This window comes from Amphibalanus amphitrite, unplaced genomic scaffold (genome assembly GCF_019059575.1).
Source record: "Amphibalanus amphitrite isolate SeventyFive unplaced genomic scaffold, NRLGWU_Aamphi_draft 001228F_arrow, whole genome shotgun sequence".
Taxonomy (NCBI): Eukaryota; Metazoa; Arthropoda; class Thecostraca; order Balanomorpha; family Balanidae; genus Amphibalanus; species Amphibalanus amphitrite.
In genome coordinates, this window is record NW_024882721.1 from 184,058 (window position 1) to 208,197 (window position 24,140).

At 47.6% G+C, this 24,140-nt stretch overlaps 1 protein-coding gene and 1 long non-coding RNA gene across 2 annotated transcripts in view; one reads left to right on the forward strand and one right to left on the reverse strand.

Annotated features, from left to right (window-relative positions):
• LOC122371289 (G-protein coupled receptor GRL101-like) overlaps window positions 1-23,888 on the reverse strand; it is a 30,103-nt gene extending 6,215 nt beyond the window's left edge. Inside the window, exons 1-13 of the mRNA XM_043347472.1 lie at window positions 23,774-23,888; window positions 22,331-22,442; window positions 16,458-16,532; window positions 15,989-16,132; window positions 15,766-15,837; window positions 15,537-15,608; window positions 15,005-15,076; window positions 14,750-14,821; window positions 14,103-14,301; window positions 13,515-13,713; window positions 4,472-4,619; window positions 4,074-4,165; window positions 1,066-1,191 (exon numbers count right to left, since the gene is read on the reverse strand). Coding sequence (XP_043203407.1) covers window positions 1,066-1,191; window positions 4,074-4,165; window positions 4,472-4,619; window positions 13,515-13,713; window positions 14,103-14,301; window positions 14,750-14,821; window positions 15,005-15,076; window positions 15,537-15,608; window positions 15,766-15,837; window positions 15,989-16,095 — 1,159 coding nt within the window. The 5' untranslated portion in view covers window positions 16,096-16,132; window positions 16,458-16,532; window positions 22,331-22,442; window positions 23,774-23,888. The remainder of the gene's footprint in view (window positions 1-1,065; window positions 1,192-4,073; window positions 4,166-4,471; window positions 4,620-13,514; window positions 13,714-14,102; window positions 14,302-14,749; window positions 14,822-15,004; window positions 15,077-15,536; window positions 15,609-15,765; window positions 15,838-15,988; window positions 16,133-16,457; window positions 16,533-22,330; window positions 22,443-23,773) is intronic.
• LOC122371290 lies at window positions 11,679-12,422 on the forward strand. The gene is made up of 2 exons (XR_006254710.1): window positions 11,679-11,821; window positions 12,367-12,422. It is a non-coding gene; the product is annotated as an uncharacterized LOC122371290 (long non-coding RNA).
• Window positions 23,889-24,140: the final 252 nt, after the last annotated feature.

The following is a 24,140-nucleotide window of genomic DNA, read 5'->3' on the forward strand; positions in this document are numbered from 1 at the left end:
GTCTTTATGATGTGTCTAGTTAGAGCCGTCGATAATGCTAACTTATCGCTTGTGCCTTGATTGTAGCCAGTGAGCATAATTGTACGTGATTGTATTTGTATTTGTTGTCAGCATAATTGTATTTACAATTTATCTTGATAAATTGTTCGAATTATTTTCAATGAATGTATGTGATTTTGTCAGTGCAGATAGATATATACTTTTTCGGTGCGGGAACGGTTGAGGTTCAGGAGTAACTAGTCGTGACTTGCGAGCAGTGCGGATCATTCTATAATCGTGGATAAATTTCTGAAAATCACACAGAAAACAATTCAAAAGTGTAGCGTAATTGATGGAATGTTAGGCTAAAGAAACCGCAATGTCATAAGTGTTGCGTAAAAATTAAGCATACACATTTTCAGGATGAGTGTGAAAGGGAGTTTGAAATTGTTGCCGTTACCAGCTAAGTGCTCGCCAAACGCCCTGCACATAAACATAGTGGCAAGAAATTGTCCGTCATCTTTCAACAGTTAATAAGCTTCCAACCGAAATGAGTTTAGCTAAAACAGACACACATAAGTTTCGTATGAGTAAAGCGAAGCAATCAATCAAGCCAGAACAAGCAGCAAAAACTTAGGCCGATATCCATTCGCGCTCTCATACATTTGTGTATTGGCCGCACCTAAAAATTAATCATTTGGCTTTTAGATGTTACATTGAACGTCATTATCTGGCACAGAGCATTGGCAGTGACGTTTTCCAATTTTCTCCAAAGTTATGGAATGGTTCCCTAAAGCCCGTTTTGATATCACGTGATTGGTTATTATCTGACGTTTTTCATCACTCGTATTTTTTAGATCCTTTATTTTCATATGAATTTTAGGGAAAACCATGCAAGTGATCTAATATTTCTACACCCATCAGACGGCCTGACACCTCTCGAACTTTTGCTTCAAGATCTGCTTCATGTTTGTTTCTTTACAGTTCAGCCCGACTCACTCCAAACTTTCCCAAAGTTTCGTTGTTTGTCTTACACAGACTGTTTTCGCAGCGATGCTCACGTGCCATTTATCAGAGACCACTTACCATCTGATCTGGTGCTGCGCTTGGAACGTCGCCTCAGAGCTGGAACAGCAGCCTGTGTGCGCTTGGCCGCCACAAACATACACGTGTAGCCCAGTGCGATCACGCCGAACGAGATCAGGTTCAGGACTAAAACATGACAGACAGACACGAGTGGTAGTGAGGTTTGCGTCGAGAAGGACACGCTTATATAAGAAATAGCTAGTTTCTAATCTATTATGATCGCAATTTTAGGAAAAGGTTATTTACAATTTACATTATCGATATATTTGATAATAGACGAGGTCATCTTATTTCAATTTGGAGAGAAACGAATCAACAGGGTGGAAAACGGCTGACGGCATATGTACACTCAGAAACAGAAAAGCCCATTAGGTTGTCTCGGAGGCACCTGGCACGTCTTTGCAAAGAGCCACCCTTTTTTAGACAATTTTGTTTTTTATTTGGGCTTCAGTTAAACCACCAACATTTTTATCTCTTTGGAGATAATGCGTTGGAGACCATACGCTGGTGTACATTGGTCTCTTTGGAGATCATACGTTGGTATACATGGGAAAAGTCACGGCGCGCCCGGAATCGAACCGGCAACCTTTCGATTAACCCTCGCGGGCCCGGGGGGGCGTTTTTCGCCCCCCCTGGCGAATATTTGCGATAGCTCCCGAACGCTTAGGGATAGGAAAGCGAAACTTTCAGTACCTTTTCTCCCATCAATTTGACATCTTCTGAAGTAAAAAATTTGGACCTAGCCCCATTGATGACGTCACAAGGTCCATTTTTCTAGACCCCTGCACGGCAAATTTCGGCGTCACAGACGCAAACTTCAAATAGCTGCTAAAAATAGAGTTTTAGAGATAAAGACAAATTACGAGCACGGTTGTGTAGCGTTTGACCTAGAGAAAAATAGAAAAATAGTTTTGGTGACCTGAGGTCAGAGGTCAGGTCAACGACCCCGAAATGTGGTTTTAGTTTTTCGCAAATAACTTCGACAAAAACGGTCCTAGAGCTACGGCAATGGTACCATCGCATTTGCCTTGTCAAGCCGCGTCGAATGATGTATATTTTGTTCGGAAAAGGTCAAGTTTTATGTTGACCTCATGTGACCTCGAATGACCTCTGGTTGACCTTGACACATGAGAGGTCATTTATGATGGATGTTTACCCGCTGATCACGAATCTGGCATCTATTTTCCTCTAAGCCTTCATTTAGAGCTTCTGGACGGCAAAATTGTCTTATTTATTATTACTAACTTGAATCAGTGAAATAGCCTCTAGCAGGGATACTCTTCTGTGACCTTGACCTTTGAGCAGCCTTGTATCGTAGGATGAACCACAAATAGGGAACTGATAAGCCTCAAAACATTTCAAAACATCTTGGAAGCTAGCACGCAAGATGTGCGAAAAAGTGCCAAGTTTGAGGTCAATTTTTAGCGTGACCTTGACCTTGACCTTTAATTTTAAGCACATTTTCGGAATCCTCAGATTCTATTCTTTCGTTTGACACCCAATTTTGCCGGTTTAATGCAGCCTGCCGTCCTCTAGAAGGCTTACTTTGAGATCACTACACATGTGCCGGTTTTTGCCTTTGACCTTGACCTCTGACCTTGAAAATTGACCTGAGGTCAAAAATTTTAGGTGCTTTAGAATCGTTTCGTAAGGACCTTTCGTTTGGTATCGCTTTTGTTTCCGTAGCTCCCTTATTTACGGAGTTAGACAGGGGGGGCGAAAAACGCCCCCCCCGGGCTGCGGTGGTTGGGATTACCCCCCGGGCCCGGCCGGGTTAACGATCCGCAACTCTACCCATTGAGCTACCGAGGCACCTTTTTGTAGTGGCGACAGACGGCATTCTGTACCAGCGGCGGCGGCGGCTGACAGGCTGTCGTAACGACTTCGGTCGTGTTTTTTTTTTAGAGATTGGCAGCGTTTGTGGTGACGTTGGTCGTTGGCCAAGTGTGGATGATGTGCAGTGATAGAGTGGATGTTTGTTCACCTTTGATGGCATTTTGCCGTTCAAATGCGTTCAAATGCGCAGTTGTTGGGAAATCTCCTGGACGGGGGATCGCTAGCAAGAATTTCTTTTGATGTGCAGCGCGCGGATCGAATCCGCGGACCGTCAAGACATTCGTTCGTGGAGACACCTGGGGGGTCTTCTGGACAACGGCACGGCCTTAAAAACTTCCAATGTTATCTCAAAGAAGGTCGCTGTGTCGATGTTGAGATTGATTGAGATAGTCGGCATACTAAACCTTGGCTTTCTGGAAATTTCGACATCTAATGTCTCCGTGTCAAGAGCATTTACCGGAAATTGAGAATGGCCGGATACCTCGGAGTAAACCAATCATCGAATGTTCTAAAAACTGTTTCTGAGTGTACCCCTCACCCCTTTTCCTTATCACACATAGTTGCACTATTACTGATAGTCATCGGATATGTATTGTGTAGGCGAGGTCTTGCCCCAAAATAAAAGGATTATATATGTAAATTCCCCGAATAGCCGCACATAGGTACAACTTACATTTATGCATCACACTGAACAAAGACAAAGGCTGCATTACATTATTACATTATGTCTTAATGCCTACCGCTCTAAAGGCATAAAGACGTAGACTAAGCTCGTTCAGACAATGCATTTACCGTTTTGAATAGCAGCTTTGAAAATGGGACAGCACCGTTCATCCCACGCAAAACAGGACTAATTTGTCAGAAACTAATGCGACGGACAATGCTTTTATCGCTGGTGTTTGTCATTCATTATCTTGGGGAAGGTATTTTATTCCCGGTAATATATTGAATAAGTTATTTTAAAAACTGTGATTATGTTGTTACTTAAATTGCTCTTCTTCCAAGAAAAAAAAAAACGCAACACATTCGCAAGTTGTCGACAGTAGTTTTCCCCGACGTAAACATCGCTACTACTTTTTAGACACGGTAGTCGGAAATTAAGTGTTTCCGAGAAACAGCCTCGGAGTACTCTCATTACATCGAGGAGTCCGGAGCTAAGTGTTTGTGCTCACCTAGGAAGACAAACACCGAGTACTCCCATCCGGGCGGGTAGTCTGGAGTGATGTGAAGCGCCAAACATACTCCCGAACGTCCGTAAAATCCACTGCCAATGCCATAAAAACGAATGTCAATGTCACACGAGGAAATGACTAAATAAGGACACTTAGAAAATGCGTATTTTTACTAGAAAACCCGGCATGCACGGAAATGATCTAGCTTTAGTAAGCGCAGGTCAATGAGTGATCAATGAATCCAGGTATGTGTAACGAGTGATCTCTGATCTATGATACGGTCAGTCATGCAGCTTTAATTATTGACATCAGACCTGAAGATGTGTCAATAAGTAGCCTCTGAGCTAACAGAGTCAATAGTTGACCTTTGACCCAAAGCGGTGTCAATGACCTCTGACCTGAAGTAGGAGAGCGGCATCAGGGGCGAGGCGGCCAGTAGAGCCACGGCCGTCCATCCAGTCGCCATGATGAGACGGGTACGTGACATCTCCAGACGATCCAGGTGAAACGGGAAGATGATCACCAGAAAACGGTCCAGCGTGATCACTGAGGGCGAGTGATCGCGATCATTGCAGCGTGCAATGTGAGAGCTGATCATATGACGGTACAGACTACAGAGCGACCACCTTGTGAAAGTCATCCCTTGGTGGTAAATTCATACAGTGCAATAAAATCAGAGGTGGACGGCTTATCTTTGACCAATAAGCTCTTACAATACATATTTAAAATCCAGTTTACAATTTCCCTTACCCCTTAGTAACTAGAAAGACGCCTTTTTCCCACCAGCTGTGAGTAAAAATGTTCAGTCTGCACCTGTTCCTGCCCCCCACACACAAAAAACATGTAGACGTAAGCACGCCCATTTGCTCCCCTTTGAGTGCACACTGTAGGGGTACCCATTTTTTGGTCAATTTTTCAAATTTTAGGTGGGGGTGGATTTTCCCATTACTTGGTCTATTCTGATTCCATCTGTGCCAAAAATAGTGAAATCAAACGATTTCTAGGGGTCGCGAATTCAAAATGAAAATGCCAGTTTTAGCGAAAAATCGACCAAATTAATGCTATTTTATTTTGGAACAAGGTTACCATGCTAACAGGTGGGAGTCAATTTTCCCATTATTTGGTCCATTCTGATTCCATCTGTGCCAAAAATAACAAATCCAAACTATTTCTAGAGGTCACGTATTCAAAATGAAAAGGTCAATTTTAGCGGAAAATCGACCAAATTAACATTATTTTATGTTGGGACAAAGTTACCATGCCAACGGTTTGGGGTCGATTTTATCATTATTTGCTCCAGTGGCGGCGGAATAGGGGGTGCAGGGGTTGCAGCTGCACCCCCATCGAAAAACATGGGGGTGCAAACATATCTTTTTGCACCCCCAAAATCCGTACAAGGGGCCCGTCGCACCAGCTAATACATTTTCTCCCGAAAACCAGTGATCTGGAAACGAACACTGATGTGGAATCGTCCGGGATGTCCAAATGGTCAGGAGCGCCCCATGCTAGTCTTTGGGGCCCCCACACCGGCTAGAAGTGTCCCGAGCCGCGTTTGGTGCTCCATGCGGCATCTGAGGGCCCGCACGACGGCCTCAGAGGGCCCTTATATGACGATCTCTGAGGGCTCCCACGACGACATCTGTCCCCTGGGGCCCTACAACGGCCACTAAGGGCCCTCATGACGACCGCTGAGGGTCCCACAGATACTCCAGGGCCCCAAGGGGACTACAGGGGCCATGCTGGCCTCCCTATGACGGCCTCTGAGGGCCCTTACGATGATCTATGAGGGCTCTCACGACGACCTATGTCCCCTAGGGCCCTATAACGACCACTAAGGGCCCTCATGACGACCGCTGAGGGTCCCACAGGACTCCAGGGGCCCTGCTGGCCTCTACGACGGTCTCTGAGGACCCTCGTGACGGCCCTAGACCCATATCAAGTCTGAGGGCCCATTTGGCTTCAGACGGCCCAGCGACGGCCTCTGAGGGCCCCAACACAACCAGGCTGCAGAGGCTATGCTGGCATCTGAGGGCCCTGCAACGGTCTATTGAGGGCCCTAGCGATGGCCTCTAGCGGTCTTACCAAGGCCTGAGAGCCCTGCAAAGGTATCTGAGGGCCCATGAAGCAGGGCCTCGTCTAAGGAATTTTCACTGGGGGGGCAGAGACTGAAGGAGTCAAACCTAGGGTACCCCCAAATCCTGTTTTCTCACCGGATTTAGGCCACTTGATTTTCGTCACAGCCCTGAGACCATGATTTTTTTAACAAAAGAAGAAAAAAAAAAAAAACAGGCGGTCTGAGCCATACCGTAACCCTCGCCCGTATAGGTACATAGCGGAGGGGTGCGGGGCGGGGGGGGGGGGGGGAGCGTCGAACGGACTCCTCTCAGTTTTTCGCAAATAAGTCGCGCAAAAAGCGACCGATTGCGACACAATTTTCAATACCCTCGCGTTTATCAATTTCACATCAACTCTGAAAATTTCATGACCCTGACCCAAATGACCTTTGACCTGTGAGTTACTTTTCGAGACCAGGTTTAGCCGGAATTGCAATTTGGCCTATCGTCGGCTCGCATTAGCCGAGCGTTTGCAGTCTTTTCGTGGTTTCAAGCGTTTAAACATGTGATATGATGTTGCTTCCTATGATGAGTTTTACCCGCTTTTAGACTAGTTTTTGGAGCTAATTTCGAATTTAGCAACCATTTGAACAATTACGAATAAGTTTTGGTGCCTTCGCAACATGTTACGAAGCTGTCAGAGGTGGTTGCCACCTACTACGAATACCCGGCAAAACCCTTACTGATTGATCTGACCTGATCTGACCCGACCTGGCCTAAATGCATGGAGACATTATCTATGATCATAACTAACATGATATTCGTGAACAGCACCCCGAAAAAAAAAACATAACAGCCACCCTTTACTGAGTTTACGACGTTCTAACAGGTCCTGATTTCCCCGACTTTTGGGTCATTGACCTGACCTGGAAGGTCAACTGAATGACTAAGGATCTTAAAATTGGGTATCATCGTTTTCCTCTCGTCACGGGCAACACGGTCGTTTGTTCCGCGAAGCTCTAGCTCGATCAGGGGCGAAACAGCAAGGGGTCCAACGGACCCCTCCCCCTTATACGTTCGCGACTGGAAAAACACCAATACGGGCGAGGGTTAACATTAGTGTACCTTCACATTGACCCACCAGACAGTGATAAACATACTTATCCGTGTTGGGCGTTTCGTTGAGTTTGTGTGTTGGGGGGGGGGGGGGGGGCAAACACGAGCTGGGTCGCTGGCCAGCTGCCATTTTACAATTTGCTACTCGGCGCTCTCTGGGCCCTGTTACACGGCACGCCGCTTCACTTCGCTTCAGCGCGCTTCACTGAAGCGGTGAGGTAGGTAGGTAAACGGAATCTCCGATGCTAAGATGTGACCTCATCACAAAACGCCAGCGTGCTGTATTATATTGCTTGCACTTTGCAGTATTGCTTCGCATTAAGATATGTCCCGGAATACAAACATAAAATGTAGCGGCCATATTTCTGATTTCAATGCGAAACAATACTGCAGCAATATAATACAGCGCGCTGGCGTTTAGTGATGACAGTTACCTTAGCATCGGAGGTTCCGTTTAACTCGCCGCTTCAGTGAAGCGGAGTGAAGCGGCGTGCCGTGAAACAGGGCCCAGCTCTGAAAATCACAAAACCCTGTCTTTTCCCGTAGCCATGAACACTGAACAGTTATTGAACAAATTATTTAATGTTTCTCGTTAAATCCATGTAAGATTCCTAACAAAAACGTATTGCGGAGAAGGTAATTTTGTGAGAAGTTTACGTTTTGACTGGGGGGGCAAATGTTGGCCACTGGGGGGGCAATCCGCTCCACTGGGGAGGCAATTGCCCCCCCAGTTAACATGTTAGACGAGGCCCTGCCATGAAGACCCTCACTATGGCCAAGGACCCTCATGACGACCTCTGATGATCCTTCCGAAGGCTTCTAAGGGCCATCACAACAACTTCTGAAGACCCCAGGACGGTCCCTGAGGGGCTGAGGGCCCTGACGACGACCTCTCTGGGCCCTCATGATGGTCTCTAAGACCCAACGCAGGCTCCAAAGGCCCACGCTGGCGTCTGAGGGCCCCACGACGGCCTCTGAGGGCCTCGACGCAGGCAGGTTCCAGGGGCCATGCTGACCTCTGAGGGCCCTCTTGACGGCTTCTAGGGCCTAACGAAGGCTTCAAGGGCCAACGCTGGCCTCTGAAGAACCCTACAACAGCCTCGGAGGGTCTCAACTCAACACAGGCAGGTGCCAGGAGACATGCTGGCCTCTGAGGGTCCCGCAGAGTTCAGATTCAGAGGACCCAACGACCTTTGTGAACCTTACGAAATACGGAGGTCTCCGAGAGCTCACGCAGGCTCCTGGAATTCCACACTGATTCTCAGGCCCCATGGCGGCTTGTTGAGGCACTTTATCTGCTCTTGGTGCCCCGTCGCCGGCCTCTGAGAGTCTCAATGTGGGAACTTATTGGGCCATGGGCCCTACACCGGCTTTTATGGCCCCTACATCGACTCTTGGGACTCATGACCCATGAAATGTGGATCTAAGCGGCTTCTAAGAATCCCCATGCTGGTTCTGGTAGCCGTCAGCCGAATATTTGGACTCAAACGCGAGCTCCTGGGACCCCTTGCATACCCCAGGGGTCTACCTGCCTCTAAGGCCCCACACATACTTTTTGGGCTCAAACACTTGCCCCTGAAGGCCCCACTGAGACCCCTTTCCTCTATTCAGTCCTCCATACCGGCTCTTTAGGATAAACATCGGCTCCTGTGACCTCCAGCCGGTTTCTGAGAGCCCTCAAAAGACTTTCGAGCCTATACTGCCTTCTGAAACCTTTCAGCAACTTTCAAGGGACCGACCCTGATCGGAGGGCTCATTCAGTCTGGGGAGTCATGTATGTCTCTGGAGGAGTCTATGTGGTCGGTTTCCAAGGGGCTTCTAAACACGGTCTTCTTGAAACGGTCTCGTAGGGCCCTCAATGGTCCAATGCGGATCCAGAAAAGTGGTTTGAGACGCTGCGGGTGGTGGCTAGACTAAAAGATTAACCGATAAAAAACTAGCTGCATTTGCTTCTTTATGCTTTCATTATTTGAGATAGGTACCTAGGTGCACTGCAATTTCAAACCTTTTACAGAACTTTTGTGTATGGGGATAGTTTTCCGAAATCTTCGTTTTTCATAAATCAATAATAATCACTTAAAAATAAATGAAGGGGGGCCCACAACTTCCAGAGGGGCCCCTTGAGAAAACTTTGCACCCCCATCCAAAATTACCTTCCGCCGCCACTGATTTGCTCCGTTCTGGATCTAGCAGTGACAGAAATAACGATATCAGACCACTTTTAGGGATCGCGAGCTTGCATTGGAAGTTTTAATTTTACTTGGAAAAATGACTTCATATGAATGGATATAAATGCGCAAAGCCTGAATGTGTTGCAGTGGTATTCGACGTGCAGCGGTAAAAGAGAGCACCAAAAATATCATTTTGGTCAATGAACAGCATATGCTCATTTACACTCACTGTGGCTTAGACCGTCATTAGTACCTACATATATACCAGACCGTAACTCTTAGAACGACTGGCTATGTAGTCAGAGGGCTCAAATCAGTGATCGAAGCTTTCTCATTAGGACCATTTAGTTTTCAATGAGTCGTCTTATTCAGCAAAAGAAATGACTGAACCCCAGGACGTAAACAATGAATATTGACACAATCTGGGTGGGAGGGGCATTAAAAGCCGTTACGGATGTGACGATATAACTCGTGTGTCGTATTGTAACGGAAATATGGCATGAAGTAGATAAATAAGTTGTTAACCCGCGCGGGGCTGGGGGGGGTAAATTTTACCCCCCCTCGCGAATTTTTGCGATATCTCAAAAACGGCGGCGCGCAGCGCCGCCAAGCTTTCAGTACCTTTGCTTACATCAATTTGACACCTTCCCTGAAAATTTGAGCGAAATCCGTCGGAAAATTTTTGAGAAATTGACGTTTTAGTGACGTCATGTTCGCCATTTTCGCCTCAAAAACGGCAAAAGTTCAAACGCCGCTAACATCTTCATTTTTAAAGGAATCAAGACGTAACAAAAAAGGTTATACGTAATTTTACTTTGTCTATCAAATGGCTATCTCGGTTTTTTGAAAATTTTGGATTTTGGCCTAAATTTTTTCAAAAAACTGATTTTTTTGGGAAAATCATTATAAAATCCAAAATTTTGAGTCTATCGAAAAAACCGGAATATATGTCAGGGAAGTGGTCTATGCGCACCTACATACCAAATTTTAGAAGAATCGGTTCAAAAATGTGGGAGTTATTCAAAATTTTATGACGTCACGACACACAAAATTTTTGAAAAATGACTTTTTTTGGAAGTTCTAGACCTCGTACGGAAACAAAAATAGCACCATTCGATTCGCCGTGAAAAACTGCATCAGATAGACACCTTTTTAGGCCTTAACAACCAACTTCAAAATTTGACCTCACTTGACCTGACCTTGACCTGACCTCGACCTGAAATTCATCCAGAGGTGGTCCATATCACTTATTGAGTGTGCCTATTGAATTCTATGAGTAAAATGACCCATAAGACATGTGTCGCACATGCCCTTTTCTATATTTTGTTTTTTGGTGACCTGACCTGACCTGACCTGACCTTGACCTTGACCTCTGAATGATATTGTATGCAACTAATATTGTCTTGGTAGCCTAAGAACACGTTTTGGGCGATCAGTCTCAGTCCATGACTCCATTCTTCGGCAACTACGGTGCAAGGCCGATACTGTAGAAACTTGCAATTTGTACCCTTGACCTGACCTTGACCTTGACCTCAAACTTTAAATTAAGTACATGTTTTTAGTAGTTCGTGATGAGAGCTTTCGATTGGCGTTTGAATTTTCCAAATCGGACCATTAGTTCGGGAGATAACAGGGGGGGGGGGGTAAAATTTACCCCCCCCCCCCAGCCCCGCGCGTTCGGCTGGAGACCCCAGCCCCGCGCGGGTTAATGGCCTATTTATATCTTTAACGAGATGAAAACAGCACTGAAGCTATGCCGGTATGCATGACCTTTGCCAATTCGCTAGCCGACCTCCCCTATAGTCCCGGAGTTGCAGACACGGCTGAGGGAGGGGCGCAAGCTTTACACCACCGCGCCGTTGGGTGACTGCTGTATGAGTGTAGCTTTGCCCCTCTCCCACAAACACCCACACCCACATACAGACTTTTGTTTAGACTGTTGACATATTGTTAACTTGAGACGGGTGCAGATATCATGTCATGGAACTAGCCTGGTGATGGCCGCTGCCAGCAGCGTCCTTGCAAGATAACGGACCTTACGCTGCACTCTACATGCCCAGTCCAAACCCTCAGATGGTGCTGAACTGAAGTCGAATGGCATTGGCTAAAGCTGGAAATTAGGAAGGTGCCAAGTCTAAACGACTCAGCCAACTCCGAGGCAGATCCGTTTACTGACTCCTGGCATTGCCTGGGGGCCGACACATTGGGTGGGCCATGGACCTTAGGTGGCGGACCTAGTTCTCCTCGTCCTCAGCCTCTGCACGCACACTCTTTTATATGACGCCGCGTCCTGGTTACCACCATATACGGCCCATGCAGGATGAAAATCTTCTGCTTCATTAGGTTCTTCAGATTCATACGCCAATCACCTCAGATCACAAGTGATCTGTGCAAGGAGCAGTGAAAGGTCCAGGGTTGTGCTTGACTCATGAGTCGAGTCAGAAATTTGACTCAACTCTGACTCAAATGAGTCAGATTTGAGTCGAGTCAGATAAAATGTTGAGCTGTTGAGTTGAGTCAGAGTTGAGTCGGACAAAAATATTAAGGCGTTGAGTTGAGTCAGAGTTGAGTCAGTAAAATAACTTTTGACATTGAGTTGAGTCAAACATTTAGGAACATGAGTCAGCTGACTCCACTTTCTAGAAACAAGCTTTTCATCCCCCCCCCTCTTAACAACTTCGCCCTGGCCCTGCTGCCGGATTTTTTTTCACCCCCGCCCCCGCTCAACAAATTTTTCATCTGAGTCAATTTTGAGTCAACTCACTTGACTCACCAAAAAAATTGAGTCAAGTTTGAGTCGACTCATATTTTCATTGAGCCGCTTGAGTCATGAGTCGAGTCAAGGGAAAAAAATCAGCTCCTTGTTTGAGTCAGAGTTGAGTCAGGGCTTTCTGAAGTTGAATGATGAGTCGAGTCGGCAAATTTTTTTGAGTCGAGCACAACCCTGGAAAGGTCTTCGTCACTTATCAGCTATGCACGTATCAGCGCATGGCTAGTCGCCCGTGGTCGAAAATGCAAAGTCGTAAATGATGTGCAATGTGCATTGTATCGGAACCTCTTACACTTCAGACGTGTACTCGTATCCCCACTGACGGTGACTGAAGAAATGAAATAGTAGGTACATGGTTGGTAGGCATGGAAAGAATCGACGCTTTGGAGTTTATGTTTTTGGATTAGAAGTTGATATTTTTGGGTAGAACACCCAGAGTTATTCTGCCTTGTCTCATACGTGTATTACATCGTAGCCGTCAGCGACAGAAGCGGTGGAACACCTTCAATTAAGGGGGCACTGCCGACTTTTGGTCCCATTCTTTCCATGCAACGCCCCTAGGGCTAATGTTAAAATGCCAAAATCAAAGGGGGGCACGGTGCTCCGGTGCCCTCCCCGTTCCGCCGCCTGTGGTCAGCGATCAGGACGGCGTGTCTTGTGGAAGTATACGGTCAAAATGGTTTGATCGTTTTTGAATTACATGGTTTGAAGTCCATTCGGAGCCATAACCTGTGAGATGTATCCTGAGCTAATTTGCGGAAACTTTAATTGTATGGACACAAAAAGCCTGTCATGAACTGAGATGTGGCAACTGAAACGTCATATTTAAGTTTGACCTCACAGGTCATCAAAGGTCACCAATACCAAAGGTCACCAAAGGTCACATGAAGGCAGAAGATATAAAAAATGATTACACGCCGACCAGAATGATACCAACAACAGGAGCAAAACATCACGGCGCTTTTCAGTTTTCACCAAATGTTGCAATATCGACTTGTATTGATCGCTAGTAAGGCATTTAACCGGAACCACGTGATGGAGCACATCGATCTGGATGAAAAAGGCGCGCTCAATGACCCCTCTACCTGACTTTCGAAACAAAAAGTTTGCCTTTGGTGCGATTTACTATCAGCGTAAAATAGGCATATTTCTAGGTAAATACGCAAATTTCAATCTCAATTCGCGACCCCTAAACCACCTTTGATTTCAATATTTTTGGCATCATTGGAATCAGGAGCCGCGAAATAATGGGGAAAACCACCCCCACCCTTAAATTTCCAAAATCGGGAAAAATGGGTACCCCTAGTGCACAGTCCTCTTTTAGCCTCACCAGTGAGTGTGAAGACGCTCAGCTCTGATGAGAACGTGCTGACGAACCCGGCCAGGTGGCAGAGCCTGCTGGAGCGCCAGTGGACCGCGTGCACCGAGTAGCGTCCGCGGTAGTATTGGTCCACCGCCGCGATCATCAGTAGGTACACGCCCATTAGGCAGTCACTGAATGCTAGGTTCATGATCAGGAACGAGTGAACCTGAGGAGAGGTCATGGGGTCACGGTCAGCGGGTGATGGTTGGAGGAGGAGTCACTTGCGGGCTCTTGCGGGCCATCAGGTCTGATCACACTCCGAAGTAATAGGCTGGAGGTGAAAGCGCCATAGGCCACATTCATAATACCTAAGGGAGTCAAGGCTGAACGCAGGACCACGGGAGTCAATCAAAGAGCAGACTGAGCGGTTTGAGCAGCTCGGTGACGCGAGTTGCGAGAGAGGAGTAAAATGACATACGGTTGTATTAAACAAGTCTTTTCCTGGTATTGTAAATCACGTGTACCCTGTTGCTACCTTTTTAGCAGCAGCTGCAGAACTTAGTTTTCAGCAACAGTATTTACCCTGTTGCTTATTTTATGCACAGCGGGACTCACCCTGTTGCTAGTTTTGTGCAGCACGCGCCAGCACATGACCAGGACATTTCCGACCAGCGCCACAGCGCCTAGCACCCAGATGCAGAGACGCAGCACCGTGTTGGACATGAGGTCTTCGCAGCTGGAGAACTCGTCGGCCGCTGGTAGACACGTGGGCACGTGGCGTGCCAGGCAGCACAAACCGAACAGGTCCGTCTCCCTGCGGCCGGGCCCGGGGCACACGTGGCATTACGGCACGGGGATGCACGGAGCGAGTTTTGACGAAACGCGATTGGCATGCAGCGGTGAATAGGGAAATGGTCTCCCTTTGTATCGCCATAGGGCGTTATGTTTGTAAATGGAGCGGTTAGTATGCAGCCTGCACCTAGACAGTACTGCAAAATTATGCATGTGCCTCATCTAAGAAACAAGACCCAGCTGAGAAAATATTAACGATTGAGATGGAAGTGGGAAATGATGTTTTAGAGAGAGATCTCAAAGGTCCAGCCAGTTTCCTCCTAGGTATAGGTAACCACACTGTAGTGTGCACTCGAAAAAGGAAATACGCTGCAGTGACGCATACGATCAATTACATCGTGATTAACTGATTATGATAGCAAGGAAACATATATGAAAACGACTTGGATGATGCACGAGTCTGTACTCACAAGCGATTTAGAGAGGTCAAACTTCTGAAAACTTCCTTCGGGGGATCTTCGATATCATTGTTGGTAATGTCACTGAAACAAAGCAGATTTCGCTGAAATGATTTGATTCAATTATTATCACTATACCATTTTAAACATTTTAAACATTTTAAATAACATTTTACATCAGAAGAAATGCTCACTGGTTTCTTTTTGCCAAACATGTTCGATTTTTTTTTCTACCAGAAAATTCTGAAAAAAAAACGAAAAACTTACAGCATCACCAGTTTGCTGAGTCCGGTAAATGCAGCCACCTCCAGATGGCGGAGTCCATTGTTAGATAAATTTCTGGCGAAAAAAGAGCATTAAATATAAGGTAAATTTTCATAAATGTGATAAGAGAGGGAGAAAATTTATCTAGTCGTAACCTCAAAGTTGTTAAAGCTTAACAAATAATCGAAAGCCACCCTGCCATTCCCCTTCTAAGACTATAAGCCTTTCAACCTGGAAGCAGCGAATACAAACACGTCAATGCTCGTTCATATTCAAAGCGCTTTCTGTAGAATTGAATTCAGCAAAAACCCTCTGAAGAACCGTAAAGCCGAGAAGTTTCAGCCCATGGTCCCGTCTGGTTGAAATTGAATAAACCGTAGCGCACACATCCTATCAAGCTTTGCAGGACCGTCAACACATTAGTGAGAGGCGTCGGCGGACGGGCGAGGGAAGCCCAAACATCGCGGCAACTTTGGCTCTGTTCCTTGGGGAGAGGGGTGGGAGAGGGATGGGAGAAGGGGAGAGGGGTACTCACAGGTTGGCCAGTTTCCGCAATCCCAGAAAACAGCGCGATGAGAGGTACGTCAGACGCTGGTGACTGAGGTCTCTGAAACGAGACGAGAGAATGTTACTGGTCGTATCCGGGCAATATTATTCATTGGAATAGACGCTATAAATATAAAAATATCACGTGCGAAGTGTTTGACTCATTTGAAAAAAAAGTATGGAAAATGTATTGTAAAATATGCTGATAAAGTACTTACAAAATTGCCAGGGACGATAGGCCCAAGAATGCGCTCTCTTCAATCCTTTGTAAACGGTTTCCTGTAAGAAACCTGAAACAAATTGAAGCAGGTAATCAAAGTTATTTACTCCCTCGCTGCCGGCGACAAAAAAAAATAATTCAGACAAATCCATATGTCATCACAAAATTGCAAACTAGACGGCATAGAAATAAAATCACACTCACACCCAAACATTACTCACAGCGCTCGGACGTTTTGCAGTCCGAAGAAAGTTCTGTTTTTCAGGACGGTGATGTGGTTGTCTCGTAAATCCAGAACGTGCAGGCGGAACATGTTTTGGAACATCATGGGCGGTATATGAGTGATTCCATTCGAACTGAGGTCCCTGTAACGGGAGAATATTGATTTCTGGTCAAACCGAAGTGAGAAGAATTGACCAATAATTTACCATTATTCAACCGGAAAAAATCAAAGTGTTTCATACACAGAAAGATAATCGCTTTATTATTTACCCTAGTTTCAAAATATATTACACATTCTGGAAACCCTAAAAGATGTTTTACTGGATTGTGAATATCAAGTAGATACCTTCGTGATTAATCACATTTTTCTTTCGTGATTAATCACAACGCTATCACATTCAAGCTTCAACATCCTAGTACTATGCCATGGGCAGACAGCTATAGTAGGATCACACCAGAAATACTTACAAATGGACAGCTGTTTCGTGGCTTAGAAAGAAGTGAAAGCTTTCCGTCAGGTTCAGCTTGTTCCGTCGAAAGTCACTGAAAGCAGATAAGCTGTAAGACAAAAGTAAGGTACACATATAATATATTTAGAGTTTTACATGCTCATGTATGTGGTGGTAGGTAATGGCTACACCAATCCGAAAACATTACCGAAATCAATACAATGATACATTAACTCATTCACAATACACAAATTAATTATGGATGAGTAGGTAATACTGGCCAAATAGTAACAGGCTCAAAAAAGTAATCAAGGTTGAACACCTTCATCTCATATTTCTCTCTCTCTCTCTCTCTCTCTCTCTCTCTCTCTCTCTCTCTCTCTCTCTCTCTCTCTCTCTCTCTCTCTCTCTCTCTCTCTCTCTCTTATTTATTTATTTATTTATTTACTTCGTAGTGGCCGTCCCCTATCTATGACCGAAGTCAAAGAGGCTATTCTTGGCACTGAGTCAATAAAAGATGGTGATGAAGTGGGTAAAAGAACATCATGCTATGACATAAAAAATGCTTAAAAATCACGATAAAAGCACACAACACAATGCACATACATATACATACATATCACACTTCGTCCGCACCAGACGTCAGTCGACGTTTCAGCTGGTTTCTAAACTCGGTGACGGTCAGATCAGTAAAGGCGGCGGGGAGAGCATTGTACAGCTCTGCGGCACGGTATGTAAACTGCCGCTTTCCCGCCGCCGTGCCGCGTATGTCAGGGAGACTCAGCAGGTTGTCACTGCGAGTGCTGCGCACATGGTTGGGCCGTTCGCGGTTCGTGCAGAACCGAGCAGCCAGAGACTCGGGCTGCCCAGTCTGACGGACCTTATGAAGCAGTGTGAGGGTGTGATGGACGACCAGGTCTTGGGAACACAGCCAGCCCAGGTCTTCTCGCACGGCGGATATATGGTCAAATTTACGCTTTCCAGAAATGATGCGGGCTGCATAGTTGAAAATTTTTTGAATGGTTGCCATGTTTCTGCCAGAACCGTTGCCGTACACTGCCAAACCATAGCGGATGTGCGAGAAGACTAGGGCTGAGACGATGATAGGAAGGGATCCGGGGGGTAGGTAGTGACGTAGGTGAGAGATGGCGGTCAGGATCCCTACGCACTTCCGAGACAGCTGTGATACGTGCGAATCCCACGAAAGATGACGGTTGTTGGCGCCGCCTCGTCGGCGCACCGGCGCTCTCGTATTTCCGTAAAGCGGCAGCTCTACTCAGAGCCGGCTGAAGGCCGAACCTTGTCAAGGTCACGGCCGCTGCGCGGCGCTCGGCCGGCTCACGTGGGGGACGAATGGCCGGTTGGTCAGTGGTCTGTGCCTTTGTGTTTGTTTTTATGTAGAATATCAACGGGTGAGTGATATTTCGATACAGGTATTGGTTTGTATGTAGCTTGTAAGTGTGTCATTTCGATATGTGTTGATTATTAAGCAGCTTCACATGATAAAACGAAATGGCGATGCTGCGAAGGCAATCTGGCGCTGCGCCAAATTTGTGAACAATTTTTTGTTGAGCTTGTCGATCGACCACAAACGCAAATGAGCGATAATTCTGATAGTTATGTGTTATTTATTCGCTTACGATATGGTATATCGGTACAGTTGTGATATATTTTCCTCTTTTGTGTGCATTTCAGCGTTGTGCTAATGGTGCTTATACGAGGTCGAAGTTGGTGCGACCAAGAACCCGTTTTGCACGCTGAGACTTCGCATGGGAGGCAAAACTTGTCGGTATGAACTGAACTGGGGATTTAGACTGTCATTATCTGTAAGAAATTGTATGCAATCATCACTTGTGACTGCGATTGAAAGTGTTTGCATTTTTGTATTTAAAGGTGTTCCGAGATAAGATACGAAAGTTAGTAAACAATGTATTTGAAACGCGTCAGATAAGATATAAACAAAGGGGAATTGTATTTGTATGATAAGTACCGATTCATGATAGAAATATTGTATGACGTCATGAATGTGGTGTTGACATGACCGAAACTGAGATGTTTTCTTTTGTTTGTGTGCAGTTACGGCACCACGGCAGTGAATACAGCCCGTTCGACGACAACTCCCCGTCTCTGCAAACGGCGTGCGAACATCAGTAACGACAAGTTTGACGTCCAGGACTGCACGCGGACTGCACACGCGCCTGACCGACATCATGGATCTGGATAAACTGCAAGTTGCTGAGCTGAAGCGGGAGTTAGATAGGAGGGGAGAAGACACAAGAGGTACAGACCACTGACCAACCGGCCATTCGTCCCCCACGTGAGCCGGCCGAGCGCCGCGCAGCGACCGTGACCTTGACAAGGTTCGGCCTTCAGCCGGCTCTGAGTAGAGCTGCCGCTTTACGGAAACACGAGAGCGCCGGTGCGCCGACGAGGCGGCGCCAACAACGGTCGAAAGTGATACCAAGATTTTTCGCCTCGTAGCCGGGAAGGAGAGCTGTACTCCGAAATTTTACAGAGAAGGGGGGAAGGTTTCGTAGATTTTGCCGAGTGCCGATAGGGAGGAGCTCAAATTTCGCCTCGTTGACTTTCAGTCCATTGGACCGAAAGTACGCGTCCAGGGATTGAAGGGCCGCCTCCATGTCACCGATCAAGGCTGGAAAGGCGTTTTTTTTTCTGCCAGAGACGAGAACCTGCGTGTCGTCGGCGTACTGCGTGACGCAGGCGCCGGCGGCATGCAGGCTGAGGTCGTTCTAAAAAACCATGAAGAGAAGAGGGCCGAGAGAGGAACCTTGGAACACGCCTTTGGTAATTGGACGAGACTGGGAGATAAGTGTTGGAGAAAGGCTGACGCTCTGTGTATGGCCGGACAGGTAGCTGTAGAACCAGGAGGTGTCGATGCAGTAAAGCTGCAGCTTGGATAGTAATTTGGCATGATCGATGACATCGAAGCAGCGACTCAAATCGATGAGGCAGAGAAGCGAGATCTGACTTTGATCCATTGCGTGAAGCGCGCGGTCGGTGACGTTAATGAGGGCTGTCTCGGTAGAGTGTTGGGGCCTGAATCCGTGTTGGGATTGGGAGAGGAGATGGTTGGATGCGAGGTAGTCGTACAGCTGGAGCTGCACCACCTTCTCCACTACCTTCGCGATGACAGGAAGGATTGATATAGGACGGAAGTTTGAAGGATCGTCGGTGTTCCCGGACTTGTGAATTGGATGTACCAGGGCGTGCTTCCAGGATGACGGTACCTCGTTAAGAATGATGCTGGAGTTAATGATGTGCAATAAAACAGGACCGATGATGCTAAAAGAGAGTTTAAAAGTACGAATACAAAGACTATCAGTGCCACTAGCGGAAGAGTTGCGCATACTAAAAATGACTAGATGTAAATGACTAAGCGTGATGGGCTGAAGGGTGAAAGCGCAGGTGCCCACCCGCGGCAGCCGCACCGGCACCTCGCGGGCTGGACCCAGTGCAGCCACCTCCGCGGCTACCCGCGGGCCGACGCCGACAAAATAATCGTTAATGGCGTCAGGGGTGACAGCTGGAAGCACACCCCGGTTTGGTCGCCCATCAGTAATGAGGTGACGCATGTGTCGCCAGAGGGAGCTGGGGCCGTCGCTGCGAATCCTATCGGATATGTGCTGCCGGTTGTCCGCACGTATAGCAGAGCGCACCTCACGGTTGAGCTGGCGGTACTCAGCTGAGGCGTGCCCACCGGCCCGCAGCGCTGCCCCTCTCCGTATAATCAGGTCACGAGTCTGGTCAGATACAGGTGGAGCCACCGGGTTTCTGAGCCGAACATCTCTAAAAGGGGCGTGTCGGTCGATGACGAGGCGGAGCCGATCAGAAAACAGCTCCCACTTAACAGCGACAGTGTCAGCGGCGAACACAGCGGACCAATCAGTGGCGGCCAGATCGCGGCGATATTCGTCCGCGTCAATGCGACGCAGCGCACGAGTTCGCACAACAGTGGGGTTTTGACGAGGCTTAGGCATTTTAAAAGACATTCGAATGAACTTGTGAGGACTAAAATGACAATGACGGGTACCAGTACGACGGATAAGATCGCGATTTATGATAAAAACGTCTAAATGTGAACCAGATGTAAATGTCGGTTCGGTAACAGTTTGCATAAGCGAGTAGGAAGACAAAAATGCTTCGAGTCTGCGCCGCCCCGGAGCATCAACGTCACCCAACATGTTACAGTTTAAATCACCGGTAATCACCACGGCACAGTCGGGGTAGTTCAGAATCACGTGCTGATACTGCCACTCCAGGTCTTCGAAGTCGGCGTCGAGGGCAGAACAAGTATTTCTCGGCTGCCGGTACACAGCACCAATCACCACCTTACTGCGCTTCCACCGGAACAGGCACCATAACGTCTCGAGACGGCTCAGACCACTGGCGGAAGCGGGCGCACTGATCTTCTTCACCTCGATCCCATCGCGGGAGAGCACCGCAACTCCGCCATATCCTCTAGGCTCGAACTTGCGGTCAGAGCGGTTCAAGGTATATCCCGGGAACACAAGTAAACGGTTGGGCACGTTTGGCTTTAGCCAAGTCTCACATAAGACTGCAATGTCGTAGCGAAATAGATCGAGTTCACGGGCCAGTTCGACTGTCTTGGGCTTAATTGACTGGACATTAAGCGTGCATATCAGCAGGTCACCACCGCCAGCCGACCAGGCTCGTCCGCCCCGGGATCCGCGCTGCCGGTGACGGGAGCGCCGACCTCTGTGCGCGCGGCCACGGTGGGCAGCCGGGCGGGCGCGCCCGGCGGCCGGCAAGCCGGGGTCTGTCAACGCCCAAGCAGCGTCTGACAGCGACCCGTCAACCAGTGGTGACCGGTCAGCTGATCCGCCCGGGGCAGGACCACCGACACAGCGCCCGGTGAAGGTCAAGCATGTTCTAGGGCGCGCCGGCCGCCGCGCGCGAACCACACGCTCAACACCACGGTCGGGGTCGAGACCGCCCCAAACTGCAGAATGCAAGTGCACACGGCGACTGCGGTCACGAATCGGCCAGGGGTACGGCGCCGGTAAAGCGGCGGCAGCCAGAACCCGGACAACAGTCAGAAGGACGAGATAACGAGCCAGATCGCGGTGCATGGTGGCAGCTAACCGGCCTGGTGTCGAAGAATGAAGTGATGTTGCAACTCGTTGATATGTTGCAGACCTCAGTAGGTATCCAGACCCGTACGAGGCAGGTCATGCAGGCAGATAAGGCAACTGCCACGCGACTTGCGCCACCACACCACCCACACAAACACCCCACCCAGGCAACGGGAAAACAGATGGGAGAGCCGCACAGGGCGGCGCGTCCGCACAGGGCGACGCGCACAGCCGGACTCCGGACTCTCTCTCTCTCTCTCTCTCTCTCTCTCTCTCTCTCTCTCTCTCTCTCTCTCTCTCTCTCTCTCTCTCTCTCTCTCTCTCTCTCTCTCTCTCCTGTCTCTTCCTCTCTGAACAGCGTTGGTGTAAGTGTACGTTAATACAAACACGTCACGTACAACATTCACCATCCTAGCGTCAGCCAGGAGGTGGAATTTTGGCCTCCGCGGCGACGCCAATGCCCACACGCCTTTTGGTAAGTGGGTCGAGTGTCACGGGCAGGACACCGCTCTCCCGAGGGAAGCTATGTGACACACCAGAGCTGGTCCGTCGGATTGCCCAGGGATATCGCGAGCATGATGCAGGACCGGCCGAATATGGCGGCATAAAAGTAAAGGGGAAGTACAGGTAATATCCCAATAAATTGGGTGTGCTACTGACTAGATTAACTTAAAAGTCGCAGCACAAATGTCAAAATGACCTGGCAGAGATGCTACAGCATTGTGACACGTTTCTGCCGTTTACGTGCACTGCGAACAAATACAGCTGGGGCGCTCACAATTTGGTGATTTCTGGCTCGATGTCACTAGGGGGTGTTGTCAGGTCCAGGCCAGTGCAGTTGATTGCCACATCTTGGCACTGACAGCGGTGATCTTCTGAGCAGTTAAATGCTGGAAAAGAGACCCACATGATCACGTGACATTCACCGATAAGAAATAACAAGGCCTTTGAAATACGCATTGAGGCTACGTATGCAGCCACGAAACGTTTCTTATAGGTATCTTGATAAAATACGTCTACAGCGTCCCAAGCATGCACAGCATCCTTACTCAATATCTGTACAGTGCGCCTACAAAAACAAGTCTATCCATGTGCTGAGGCCGTGTGACGGCCGACTGCCCACGCAATACGGTTCTGTAATCGGCACAGTCAGGCCAGGCGGAGACTATTTATGCCGCCTATCTGGGGCCGTGCGTTGGCGAGCTGGGCGAGTGATTACCGCCCTAGGTGGTCTGGATTCCAGAGCCGGAGCCAGAGGCCGAGCTCCGCCGGCTCTGATAGGAAAACGACTGAAAAAGTCGCAAAAATACACCAGCAATGGTGCATAAACTGACGTAGATGTCAGAAGAAATGGTGGAACGCATTATGGGACGTGCAAAATCCTCCTATAAGCCTTTTGGGACGCGTAAACCTTTGTGCGGACGTCAAATGTTAACGACTTGAGTCGATCCGAAAATGAAAAAAAATCACTACAATGCTTGTAGCTCCGGCTCGCTGGATGTACATAGATAAGGCATGTATCGTGTCGCCAAACGATAAGCATTTTATTTTTACATTGCATGAAATACAAAGAAGAAATTCATTACCAGTTGTTGAGATTATTGGCCAGGTTGTTATATAGAAATGCAAATGCATTCAAAATATGCATTTATAATAGCAAGCAAGCCAGAGCATCTGAGGCAATTCTGCTGTGAATGCAGCCCAACTGTGCTCATGCAATGTTAAAATTAGTGACTTCATTTCCAGTCTTGAATATGTTTTTCTTACTATTACTATTACTATTACTATTACTAATATGTTTTTCTTACTATTACTTACTATTACTATTTTTTCTTACTATTTATTTACTTACTGCTTCATTTCCATTCAAAACAACTTTCCCATAATGAACATTGAACACCCTGTCGATTCAGCACAAAAGGCACATTTGGGAGCATTAAAAGCTTATACAGTCTCGTTGAATCACAGAAGCTGAAGTCGCCCTCCCCAACCCCCCACCCCCACCCTCCCGAAAGAGGAGCCAGCTGCCCCTCCTACTCCTTTCTCAGTTGCCCATAACATCATGGAATAACACATCTTACTTCTCGCCCTCCTGACAACCAAATGAGAATTTGGTGGCACTTCTCCTCACTTCCCCCAGCACCCAAGGAGCTAACACCCTCCCCTACACCAGATGGGGGTGCAGGGAGAGTGTTACTCACTGCATTTGTCGGCTACTCACTGCACTGGTCCTCGTCACTCCAGCTGAGCGGGCAGTCGATCCCATTGTGACACACCAGACTGCGGTTCAGGCACGGGCCGTTGAAACACTTGAAATCGGTGCTGGCGCACTGCCATTCGCCTGTAGAGTGTAGAACAGAGTAGCTGTTCAGTATGGGGCCGGTGAGACAAACTAGCTATTGAGCTATCGTAAATGATAATAACAGCTGGCATGCTGCAAACTCAAGATGCAATATTCTTCAATAAAACAACTTAACGAAAAACGATGTCCAATAACTCTACGCAAAATATATTACCTACTTTGACAAAAAAGCAAACAATTTTTCTTCATCGGCATGAGAAATCGCACCTCCCACATGCCATCCAAT